Genomic DNA, 13,882 nt, shown 5'->3' with positions numbered 1-13,882 from the left:
ATCATGATTTATATGAAAGAGAGAGAGAGAGCAATAATTACAAAAATCTGAATATATCTGTGGTCACATTTGTGATTAGTATGAAAAATCTCCTTTTCAGAAATTGTATATTTCAAGATATTGTTAAATTAAATAAAAGTACAAATGCATGAATTATTGCCTCATAGTGTGTGTGTGTGTGTACATATACATATATACACACACACGTTATGTAGGCCTATATATTATACATTATATATACTTAAAATCCCCTTTTCATAAATTGTATATTTAAAGTTGCTGTTTTATAAGCTTGTAGCTTCAGAGGGAGTCCTTTTTTCACAATGTATTATTTTTATTGGCAAATTGCATTTCAGTTTGTATGTAAAATTGTGAAAAAAAAAAAAAAAGTTATTGCTACATTAAATAAAAGTACAAATGCATGAATTATCACCTCATAGTGTATATACACTACATTTATATCATCGCCACACATTATATATATATGTATTCTGCGTGTGTGTGTGTATATATATATATATATATACAGTGAGGAAAATAAGTATTTGAACACCCTGCTATTTTGCAAGTTCTCCCACTTAGAAATCATGGAGGGGTCTGAAATTGTCATCGTAGGTGCATGTCCACTGTGAGAGACATAATCTAAAAAAAAAATCCAAAAATCACAATGTATGATTTTTAACTATTTATTTGTATGATACAGCTGCAAATAAGTATTTGAACACCTGAGAAAGTCCATGTTAATATTTGGTTTGACAAATTAGGTCAAACGTTTCCTGTAGTTTTTCACCAGGTTTGCACACACTGCAGGAGGGATTTTGGCCCACTCCTCCACACAGATCTTCTCTAGATCAGTCAGATTTCTGGGCTGTCGCTGAGAAACACGGAGTTTGAGCTCCCTCCAAAGATTCTCTATTGGGTTTAGGTCTGGAGACTGGCTAGGCCACGCCAGAACCTTGATATGCTTCTTACAGAGCCACTCCTTGGTTATCCTAGCTGTGTGATTCGGGTCATTGTCATGTTGGAAGACCCAGCCTCGACCCACCTTCAATGCTCTAATTGAGGGAAGGAGGTTGATCCCCAAAATCTAGCAATACATGGCCCCGGTCATCCTCTCCTTAATACAGTGCAGTCGCCCTGTCCCATGTGCAGAAAAACACCCCCAAAGCATGATGCTACCACCCCCATGCTTCACAGTAGGGATGGTGTTCTTGGGATGGTACTCATCATTCTTCTTCCTCCAAACACGTTTAGTGGAATTATGACCAAAAAGTTATATTTTGGTCTCATCTGACCACATGACTTTCTCCCATGACTCCTCTGGATCATCCAAATGGTCATAGGCAAACTTAAGACGGGCCTTGACATGTGCTGGTTTAAGCAGGGGAACCTTCCGTGCCATGCATGATTTCAAACCATGACGTCTTAGTGTATTACCAACAGTAACCTTGGAAACGGTGGTCCCAGCTCTTTTCAGGTCATTGACCAGCTCCTCCCGTGTAGTTCTGGGCTGATTTCTCACCTTTCTTAGGATCATTGAGACCCCACGAGGTGAGATCTTGCATGGAGCCCCAGTCCGAGGGAGATTGACAGTCATGTTTAGCTTCTTCCATTTTCTAATGATTGCTCCAACAGTGTAGCCTGGCTAACGTCAGACCACTTTCTCTTTGAGACGTGGTCTGGATACCACATGTTCATTTTCTCGTATTTGAGGCGTGGTTTACGAATGCCCAGAGCCGTTTATTGGGCGCTACGAATGTCTATCAAATGCGCCTGTACGCAGCTCATAGCCAATCATTTCAAATTATACCAGATGACGTATGTAGAGCGACAGATATTCAACGAAGACGACGACGATGGGTCAGATTTATGTGTACACCAGAGTCCTGCACGGGTCCGATTTTGTAAATTGGCACCCGACCCGTTTTCCAACAGCAGCACTAATTAAAATCTGCACCCGACCCGCTTAAAATAGAACCGACACCCGACTCGCACCCGAAATAAAATCAGTTTAGACTATCACATTATAGACACACTTACAAACATTTTTATTGCCAGGTCATACAGAAGTTATTACACGACCATTAACACAAGGACAACTTCAGCCGAAGCTGTCAAAAGGCCGATACATGAAGAACATGGCTAACGTTACCACACAAATCGAACAGACGCGGCTACACCACTATGCCACGCAATTTCGTCTAGCCTACATCTGACAATTTTGGGTTCAAACACGCCCTGCACACCACACATACTAACAGTGTTAAATATGAAAAATACCGTTCGATAGAACGGCTTTGTTACCAGTTATCTGCGTGCTTCCTCAGGGATGAAGTTCCACATTTGCGGCTATCCAACACGAAAATGTTTGCAGCAAAGCCTTTCACAATATTTTCTTCAGATAACTCCAAATTTCTCCCACACACTAGACTTGATTTTTGATGACGTATTGTCGACAACTTTACAATCTCCACTAGCTATTCTTTTCTTCAACCCTCAGCATCCATCTCGACGACTGCAAGCAGATCGCGCGTGCGCGGTTATGAGGAATTTTTAAAACTGAAAGTAGGTAACGTTATAGATCCTGGGAGGGCGCGTCGGCACAAATAAACTGATGTGGATTTTAAATTATTTTATCAACTTGAAATACAGGCATATTTTTGTAGATGTGTTCCTAAAAATATGCATATATTTTTACGTCTGTCATGTTGGATCCATAGATAAACAAACTGCTTCGGTGTGTCGCATATACTTCGTCATCGTCTTGCTGCTCCCTCCCCGTTCTGTGATTGGTTCCCTATTTCAGGGGAAAAATTAGTCCATGGTATCCAGACTACCTTGCAGCGTGAATAAAATCGCGCTGCTCAAGGCAGTATGGGGAAACCCAGGCTACCAACAGTGGACCTTTTTTCACCAAGCTGCTTGGCAATTTCCCCGTAGCCCTTTCCAGCCTTGTGGAGGTGTACAATTTTGTCTCTAGTGTCTTTGGACAGCTCTTTGGTCTTGGCCATGTTAGTAGTTGGATTCTTACTGATTGTATGGGGTGGACAGGTGTCTTTATGCAGCTAACGACCTCAAACTGGTGCATCTAATTTAGGATAATAAATGGAGTGGAGGTGGACATTTTAAAGGCAGACTAACAGGTCTTTGAGGGTCAGAATTCTAGCTGATAGACAGGTGTTCAAATACTTATTTGCAGCTGTATCATACAAATAAATAGTTAAAAAATCATATATTGTGATTTCTGGATTTTTTTTTTTTTAGATTATGTCTCTCACAGTGGACATGCACCTACGATGACAATTTCAGACCCCTCCATGATTTCCAAGTGGGAGAACTTGCAAAATAGCAGGGTGTTCAAAAACTTATTTTCCTCACTGTATGTATGTATATATGTATTCTGTGTGTTTGTGTGTATATATATATATATATATATATATATATATATATATATATAGAGAGAGAGAGAGAGAGAGAGAGAGAGAGAGAGAGAGAGAGAGAGAGAGAGAGAGAGAGAGAATTTTCCACCAGTTACAGTTCTAACCAGTAATAAAACTGAACTTTTTAAAATCTCTTCTAGAAGCCATGTAGTGGTTTCATTGAGCCATCCAAATAATAAAATACACCTGCACACTTAATTGGGATTTTTTAGGGAATAAATATGTTTAATCAGTTTTATACATACATGGCCTATTAAGATCAACACAAAAAAGCAATTACTATTGATAGTGAAATTGATAGTGCTTTCCAAAAGTTCAAGTGTGTACAGATCAACTGCAAATTCCATAAAATGAAAAACAAGAAAATCGTGAATTAATAAAAAAATAGGTCAAATAATACCTTAGTTACAACAGAATGAGCAAAAGGTATAACATCCAGTGAGTGCCATATCATGTATTACATAACCTGTAAGGGGGCATCAGAGCTGTCTGCCAAAAAGTGCCCGTAAACTCACTGGCCCGAAGTGCTGCTTAATCCCACAATGCAGTGCATGGCGCGTCACTGAAGAACGACCATGATGGCGGCGGTCGGTGCACCAGAAGTGATTTCACAGCTGGAAAGCGCTGCCAAAGTTTTAATGGTGAGCATTTCGCCGCTGTTTTCACGTCTCTGTCAGTGTGCTGTTAGCTCTGTGTGGGGGTTCACTCTGAGGGGCTCTTGCTGGTCGTCAGTTAGCGGGGAAAGTCTCGATAAACGCGGAGCGGTGCGTGGCGCAGTGCTCGACTCACTCCATCCCGCAGAAGCCCAGCGCAGCCACCATCACCTTCATCATCACCATCTTCTTCTTCTTCTTCATCATCATAATAGCACCACTCTGGTGACACAGTCAGTGTATATAATGATCGCTGTGAGCTCAGGTGATGTGTCTCAGAGGCCTAGTTTGATCCTCCAGCCTTGTAAAAGCGCGCTGGATGAGTTGAAGTGTGTCTGCTGGAGTTTCTCCATCAGCTGCTGTAGTTTCACACGCTGTTGATTCAACCGCATGTTTGCTCAAGCACATGTTTAGCAAAGCTTCAGGGGACCAGAGGAACTTTTAGCTTATTATTGATATCATAGTAACGCCATATCCTTCATTTTCTGCCGTTAAAAGAGTTGATTAGTTCCACTGCTGGAAGTTGAGAGCAGGACATGTGTAGTTAGATGATGGCCTGTGCAGTTCACTAGCAGTGTCTCTCAACCTGGTGGTTACCCGACTAGCATCATACAGACAGAATAACACGAGCATGGAGAAGTGTGTGTGGTTGTGTTACTGCATTGTTAAAATCTCATGGCAGTCTCATTCATAAGTACTTATGAATTAAGACTGAAAATTCGTTTTTGATTTTCAATGCAGGGTTTTAAGTTGGTGAAATAGTTTGGCTGTAATACTCTGTGAAGCTTTTAGTCCATGTTTTATACATATAAAACATTTTAGTGGTATTGCAGACTTCTGTTATTAGTTTTTAATAGCTGATATATTTAGAGAGTAGAGATCTTGTATGGCATCAAATTTATATTATATTAAATGAGCTGTTTACTTTACACTATAAACTTGCTTCATTAAATGTGTGAATAAATGCAGTTATTATAAAGTGAGTGCATTATAAATTGACAAGGCTCTGGGTGAATTTTGGTAATAACACCAGGAACAGCTTTCACTTCTGTTGAACCAGTAGGTTTAGCAACCTATGGCGATCATCTCAAACTGCTGTCTTCTTGAAAATAGTTTTCATACTGTTTTAGTAACAATGTAAATCCTCTGAGGTCTCTGTAGAAAATAATGTGTTTAAACTAGTGTTCAAAACCTTTTTGGCAAGGTTGGCAAGATTTTCTTTTATTTGATCAAAAATACAGTAAAAGCGGTAATAAATAACTGTTGTTTTCTGTATATATATTGTAAAATGTAATTTATTCCTGTGATCAAAGCAGAATTTTCAGTATCATTACTCCAGTGTCACATGATCCTTCAGTAATCATTCTAATATGCTGATTTGATGCTCATTTCATATTATCATCAATATTTAAAATGGTTTCTGTTTAATATTTTTGTGGAAAACGTGATGCATATTTTCATAATTCATTGATGAACAAAGTTTTTTGTGAAATGGAAACTTTACTGTCACGTTTGATCAATTTAATGCATCATTTTTGTTTACAAATATTTTTTTAAATGGTACTGACCCCAAACTTTTGAACTGTATTGTGCTTAAATATGTATAATTATTTATTGTAACTGGAAGGATCACCTGTTTTAAATTGATTGAATGCCCTCTGTATTTCATATATATATATATATATAATATAATTTATTTATTTTTTTTGAGATTGGGATTATGAGCAGCCAGCTTGTTGTCTTTCACTTTTTTTGGTTTACTGCCTTCCTTTTTCCTGATTTTCAGGTTTAATCTTAAGGCTGCAATTCATTTACAGACCTTTGTAGTAGGAGTGATCCTGACAATGTATCTTAATTATTCATAGTTTTTTAATCTCTTGATAATTCTCTCCGTTCATCTTGCCCGAAGCCTGACCAGTCCACCATTGAACTAGAGATTAGTAGATTAGTGGTTATGAAGTCAGGAGACTAGATTTTGTCATGGTTATTTTTTAGATAGCTGAAAGGTCATTCATTAAATTTGGAGATCAGGTATTCATTTGTTGTTATAGAGCCCTGATCATCAGTCAGACTCACTGATATCACTGCAGTCATGCTTATGCATACTAATAATCACTAAATGGTGCTAAATAGTAGGTGTATCATTAAAGTGTAGTATCACTACACTTTCATCACACTATTAAATCAATACATTGATGAATTCATTTCAATTATCCTGCTAATGTGTGTGAGAATTTATAATTGAGACCGTCAAGATGGCTAGAACACATTTTTAGGCATGTATGGGTAAAAAACATTCATATAAACATGCTATTTGCAAAAATAAATCCTGATATATAGCTAATGCTATGATAATTTTGAATTTAGCAATTGCTGACATGTCATATGTTCATATCAGCCTGTCCAAAGAACAAATGTCCCGCTGTGTTGAATAATTCTCCATATTCTTGACATATCCATATTCCGGATCCTTTTGCTGCTTGTTTTCTTTAAGGGTTCCATCAATCGCTCTTCGTGATCATACTGAACATCACTGTGTGATTAAATGACATTGTGTTGATGACAGTAAATAAGAGGCTTTAGAATGAGCCACACATATGCCTGTCAGTGCTTTTAGGAATGACTGTGCTGTTGTTTTTTGTCTACTATGGGTCAAACCACCTTTAAAGAAGTTCCTTCAGTATCTGTATGAAGTTGAATGTGTTAAAACCATTAAATGCAAAAGAGAATTTTATTTTAAACAAACACCCATTGACCCATCGTCACCGCATCTGACTGTGACTTGTGCGTCAGCTTAGTTAAAAGTGAATGTCATACTGAAAAAGCAAGTAGATTAGCTTATTATAGCCTTAATATTTTGTACAACTGGGCATTTACCTACAGTTAATATTGACATGCATGGATTCAGCCTGGTTCTGATGCTGCTGAAGCCATCATCAAGAGCTAAGCAATCAGTAGGCAGATAGGCTGGTGACCAGAAACATTTAAATAGAGCACAAATATAGGTTCAGGACCTGCTATGTCTGCCATGTTGAGCCGCTTCAAAAGAACAGTAGGTCATGGCATTAAAGCTTTTCGTGATTGATTTAGACTAAATCAGGGGTTTTAGTGTTTTTCAGGCCAAGGACACCTTGGCGTATATTTAAAAAATATATATATTATTTAGTGTTACATTTTGTCCTGACCTGTAATAACAAGAGCATAGTACACTTAATTATTAAAATAATTAAACAATTAAAAACAGTTTTGTTATTTGAAATAAAATACAAATATAACTGAAATAAGTTTGTTGAAGCAATAAAAATTCCTAAATGGAAATACCTAAAGCTTAAATAAGTAATAAAAAAAAAAGTATGACAAAATTTGACAAAAAAATTAAAATAACTGAAAATACAAATTAAGGCTAATATTAAGAATATTTTTATATATATATATATATATATATATATATATATATATATATATATATATATACATACATATTCTTTGAATTTCTACATCAAACGATCGCAAGTGGAACCTGCAGTACAGCTGTAGAACACCTGTTGTGGACCACTGGACTATATTCTTGTTAATGTTGATGTTTCCATGGCATCAGACCAGATTGAAACCGTGGAGCTAATGAAGCAGAAGTTTGCAGGATTCACAAGAGTTGATTGGGTGCAATCACTGTTGTTCTTGTAGCCTAGGCTAATAGGCTTCAACTGGCAGATGGGATTTTATATTTGTGTTAGAGAAGTGGCAGATTTTTCCAATGCCTCCTGGTGGTACTCAAGAATAGAGGTCTGCAGTTGTTGTACAGTCTGACATCATGTCCTGTGGCTCTCATGCTGCGAAGGGTTGATCTGTGGAAAATGTTTCTGTTCTGCTGCTTGTGTTCGTTTTATGTGCCTGGTGACGTGTGTGTGTGTGTGTGAGAAATTATGCTCTCTTCTCTCTAGTCTGGTTACTATGAGGTGGATGATTGCTGTGCTGTAATTAGGAATGGAATGTGATGTTTAATGCTATGACTCAAGTGTGTGATGCGTTCACAGGCCAGACCAGACTGGGTGTGTTCATATGTGTATTGTGTGTTGCTTCAATGGTCATCACTGGGAATAGAAAAGCTTATTTTTGTCATCACTGTTGGAGGCTCTTTTACCATTTTGTCAGTGACCTGTTATGATTATGAAATGCTTGTAATTTAGCCTGGTGTTGTATTTCTCATTTGGTTGAGACGAAAAGACACAAAAAACTAAATAAATACAATATAGACTATCGTTCAAATGTTTGGGCTCAGATTTTTTTTTTTTTTAATACTTTATTTAGCAAAGATGCAAATGATCAAAAATGACAGTAAAGACATTTAAGATGTTACAAAAGATTTCTATTTCAAATAATTGCTGTTCTTTTGCAAAAAATAAAAAAATTAAGCAGCGTAACTGTTTGGAACATTGATTGATAGTAAGAAATGTGAATTAGCATATTATAATGATTTCTGAAGGATCATGTGACACTGAAGACTGGGGTATTATTTCAATGTCACAGTATTACTGTTTTTACTGTATTTTTGATCAAGTATATGCAGTCTTGGTGAGCAGAAGTGACTATAATAATTGAAATAAAGATAAATTGTAAACTGTGTAACATGTTCAAGCACACAAACGTTTAACCCCTCCTATGAATGTGTTCACAGGCACCGCCGTCCATGGTCAGCACAGAACAGAGGCAGCATGCAGAGCACATATTCCTGTCCTTCAGGAAGTCAAAATCCCCCTTTGCTGTCTGCAAACACATCCTCGGTGAGTCTCAGCTCTCAGACCTGACAGACACTGCAACTAGTACTGACTCTACTGTGTTGTTGGTGGCGGATGAATACAGTCATATGCGCGCACAGTACAAAGTACCCCATGTGAACTGCGAGGTCAGTGCTGACAGGAAATCCAGAATAAATGCAAAGAAACGGTACTTTGTAATAATAACTTGAATTCATGAAATTCATGAATTCTATTCATGAAATAAATAAATAAGATAACCACTGTCAAGACAAATCATAAAAAAAGTGCTTAAAAATATTTTACATTTTAAAATCTGTACATTTATATGTAAAACCTCACTGAGTGACTTTTGAAATGTTAGTAATAAAATTAACAAAGTGACACATTACATAGAAAAGGTGGCAGGTCTATTATATTGCATTTACACTTCAAGACTTTATGCATAGATAACTTGACGTAACAGTATTCCATTGCTATGGTTTTCACTGTCAATCTGAGTCAATCGTGCATTTAAATATGGTTGTCATTGCAGAAACTTTGCAATGTGTAGTTAACAGCATGAAAAATATATATTATTTACACAAAGCGAGTGAAAATCACTGCCATTATAATCACTGAAGCTGACATATAATTCAGGTAATTACTCGAGGTAAACAAAGCTGCACTCTTGCGAAAATCTCTTGTTGACATTGTGTTGTGTTATAATGAAAGGATTCGCAATCATGCAGAACTCGCAGTGGTGTTGAGCGGATTCTAACTTAAACGCATCTGATTGGCCATTGCATTTATGCGCTCAACAAATATGTCTGTGATTGGCTACAAAATTCGATGCTGCATAAACATGTTGTAAATAGAAACCTTTGACGCTCTTCGCTCACACAAACACTCACAGGAGCAAAGCAGCCGGCTATCAGTGGGTACTGGTCCTGCAGACCAGCCGGTATCGTCACATTAAATGATCAAATAATTCTTTGGCGGGACAAAGATTCATTTTGGTGACTGCCAAAACATTTTCAATGCAGGAAAAACCCTGTTTTGGGTCATACATCTTAGAGGTCACCAGTGACTTGCCAGTCTCCTCATAAAAACACAGACTATACATTTTAAATTTGTATGACTTTTAGACGTATGCCAGAATATGAATGTTGTCGAAGCTAAAACAAATTGATTAAAAGCTACAAAACCAGTTTTGATTACATAAATTGTAAGTACATTCTCTTAAACTAAATTATCTGTAAAACTGCTTTTAAACAGTAAGCTACACAAATAAAACTAGTACACAATCTACTACATACCATTTTTAGCATGTAAAAGGCCCTTTAGTATAATTTTATAAACGTCCTTTAGATCATTGTACACGTTATTTTGTTGTGAAATTTTATAAAAAAAAATGTATGAAGTAAATGTAAAAATTACTTTTATAATGTTAGTAATATTTAGTAAGATGAACATTTACTGGACTGAAGCAATGTTTATTTGTACATCTCTCAGAATTTCATCTTATGTTTAGGCCATACAAACATCAGCAACTGCCTCCGAATAAACTGCCTCTGAATAGACGTTTTTTTCCCTTCCTCGAGAATATGAGTGTAATTTTCCCATATCATACTATATGAGCCACAAAAGCATGATGTATCAAATATGATACTCAACAAACGTGCAAACTTAAAAAAAAAAAATCAGTTTAATGACCCATTTATTTAAAAAAAAGATTTGTATGACTTTCTGTGATTTTCTAAGAATTTGATATTATTTCATATGTCAGGCTTTATAGTGTTAAGCATTTTAAAATTTGCTTAGAATGTAAAATAATGTTGTAAGAGCAAAAAATGAATGAATAAAGAATAATAATAATAAATGAATGTTGTCTTTCTCTCCTCAGAGACTAGTAAAGTGGACTATGTGTTGTTCCAGGCAGCCACAGCCATCATGGAGGCTGTGGTTAGAGAATGGATCCTTCTGGAGAAGAACAGCATCGAGTCCCTCAGAACATTCCTCCTCACCTACGTCTTACAGAGACCAAAGTAAGTGTGTGAATGAACATGAAAGTGTGACAACATACGATTGTAGCTCTGGATAACTTCTGAAACCCATCTCTGGTATACCCTATATTCAGCTTGGCTCAGTAAAAGCGTATTGTGTTAACTGTATTGTAGTGTAACTGAATTGTGTAAATCTCTTTCTGCTTCACTGCAGTCTGCAGAAGTACGTTCGAGAGCAGATCCTGTTAGCAGTAGCGGTAATAGTGAAGAGAGGCTCTCTCGACAAATCCATCAACTGTAAGAGCATCTTCCATGAGGTCAGCCAGCTCATCAGCAGCGGCAACCCTACAGTGGTAAGACTTGCGTATCACATGGATGAAAGCCGTGAGAGTTTACTGCGATATCAAACTATAATTCAGCGAAGGCTCATTAAATGTATCCAAATTATACCTTCAGTTAATAACATTAATGGTAGTCTTCTACTTGAAAATACTTAGCCAGGTCTAGGCAAACATCGCATAACATCAATTATATTTATGACCACTTTCACTCTAGTAGGTCTTGTAAATATATGAGGCTAAAATCTTTTGTATTTATTATTAACCACTTTATAACAATTTGAATTAATAACATTAACAAACATGAATAATGATCAACAAATTCGAATAGTTTTATTAATAGAATTTCATATGTACATTCATATTTTAAAGTTCATAAACATATTTCATAACAGATACACATTTACTTAATATCTAGTCAGGTTTTGGAAATTAATGAATACATTAAGTCATCAATTTTTTTATATATATACAGTCGTGCTCAGAATTAATGGCACCCCTGGTAAATATGATCAAAAATGGCTGTAAAAAATAAATCTGCATCGTTTATCCTTTTGATCTTTCATTAAAAAAATTGGCAAAATTCTAACCTTTCATTGAAGTAAAAGAATTGAAAGTGGGGGGTAAATCACATTATAAAATAAAGGTTTTTCTCCAAAACACGTTGGCCACAATTATTCATACCCTTTTATTAAATACCTTTTTGCAATCTCCTTTTGACAAGATACCAGCTCTGAGTTTTCTCCTATAATGCCTGATGAGTTTGGAGAACACCTGACAAGAGATCAGAGACCATTCCTCCATACAGAATCTCTCCAGATCCTTCAGATTCCCAGATCCATGTTGGTACTTCTTCTCTTCAGTTCACTCCACTCATCAGGTCAGGAACTGGGATGGTCATGGCAGAAGCTTCTTTTTGTGCTCCCTAACACATTTTTGTGTTGATTTTGATGTTTGTTTTGGATCGTTGTCCTGAAGGAAGATCCAACCACGGCCCATTATAAGATTTCTAGCAGAGGCCGTCAGGTTTTGATTTTTTATCTGTTGATATTTGATAGAATCCACAATGCCATGTATCTGAATAAGAAGTCCAGGACCTCCAGCAGAAAAATATGCCCACAACATTAAAGATCCAACGGTATATTAAATTGTACACATGGGGTACTTTTTATCCTTGTGTGCACTAAACTCATCTAGCGTGTTTGCTGGCAAAAAGCTCTTTTTTTTTAGTTTCATCTGACCACAGAACCCTGTGCCATTTGAAGATCCAGCCGTGTCTGACAACTGAATATGCTGTAGTTTGTTTTTGGATGAGCGAGGAGCATTTTTCTTGAAAACCCCCCCAAACAACATGTGGTGATGTAGGGGTTGTTTGATTTTTTTTTTTAGGCTTTCTGACCCAAAGACTCAACTAATCTCTGCAATTCTCCATCTGTGATTATTGAAGAGTCTTTGACCACTCAAACTATCCTCCTCACCGTCCATTAATACAATATAGACACACGTCCTCTTCCTGGCAGATTCGTAACATCTTTAGTTGATTAGAACTTTTTAATTATTGCCCTGATGGTCAAAATAGGGATTTTTAATTCTTTAGCTATTGTCTTACAGCCACTTTCTATTTTGTGATGCTCAACAATCTTTTGCTGCAAATCAAAACTATATTCTGTCTTTTACTCATTGTGATGGATGATTAAGGGGATTTGGCCTTTGTGTATTCGTCATATTTAAACTCCTGTGAAACAAGAAGTCATAGCTGGACAGTTTCATGTTCCTAGTCACCCTGGTGTGCTAAAAAAGGTAAATATTAATGGGAAAATACTTCAGAGATATTTTATTCCTAAAAAATTCTAGGGGTGCCAATAATTGTGGCCAACGTGTTTTGGAAAAAAAAACATTTATTTCATAATGTGATTCCCCCCCCCCCCACTTTCAATTCTTTTACTTCAATGAAAGGTTCGATTTTTGCCAATTTTTTGAATGAAAGATCAAAAGGATAAACGATGCAGATTTATTTTTTACAGCCATTTTTGATCATATTTACCAGGGGTATGATTAATTCTGAGCACAACTGTATATAATTTCTTTTTTACTTTGTTTAAAGGGGTGGTTGATCATGATTTCACTTTTCTAACTTTAGTTAGTGTGTAATGTTACTGTTTGAGCATTAACAACATCTGCAAAGTTACAACGCTCAAAGTTCAAAGCAAAGGGAGATAATTTTTTTTTAAAGAAATTGCTTTTTAAGGACTACAACAAACGGCTGGTAGGGACATTCCTCCCGGATTAGTGACATCACCAACCCTAAAATTTATATTAACCCCGCCCCCGGAACACAATTTATAAATTATTAAGACAGAATATGCTAATCAATGACTAGAAGATAACTACACATCAGCTTCATAAATTCATCAACTCACCATTCAGAAATGTTGTCTACATGTTGTCACTTCTTCTTGAGTCTCTCCATCATTGTCTGACTCTGGTTTAAACATAAAAGGCTAAAAGTTTTCGAAATTTTCAGGACAAGCTGTTGTAGCTCAGGCCCCTTTGCTGGGGGCAGCAGCTCATTTGCATTTAAAGGGACAGACACAAAAGCGGTTCGTTTTTGCTCACCCTCAAAAAGTGACAACTTTAACATGCTATATAAAATGATCTGTGGGGTATTTTGAGCTAAAACTTCACATACACACTCTGGGGACATCAAAGATT

At 36.6% G+C, this 13,882-nt stretch overlaps 1 protein-coding gene across 1 annotated transcript in view; it reads left to right on the top strand.

The window, feature by feature from the left end:
* Window positions 1–3,986: 3,986 nt before the first annotated feature.
* xpo4 (exportin 4) overlaps window positions 3,987–13,882 on the top strand; it is a 36,824-nt gene continuing 26,928 nt past the window's right edge. The window contains exons 1-4 of the mRNA XM_079880835.1: window positions 3,987–4,081; window positions 8,769–8,874; window positions 10,733–10,874; window positions 11,047–11,185. Coding sequence (XP_079736961.1) covers window positions 4,016–4,081; window positions 8,769–8,874; window positions 10,733–10,874; window positions 11,047–11,185 — 453 coding nt within the window. The 5' untranslated portion in view covers window positions 3,987–4,015. The remainder of the gene's footprint in view (window positions 4,082–8,768; window positions 8,875–10,732; window positions 10,875–11,046; window positions 11,186–13,882) is intronic.

Source organism: Squalius cephalus (assembly GCF_949319135.1).
Source record: "Squalius cephalus genome assembly, chromosome: 9".
Lineage (NCBI taxonomy): Eukaryota > Metazoa > Chordata > Actinopteri > Cypriniformes > Leuciscidae > Squalius > Squalius cephalus.
This window is presented reverse-complemented; position numbering and strand designations above follow the sequence as displayed.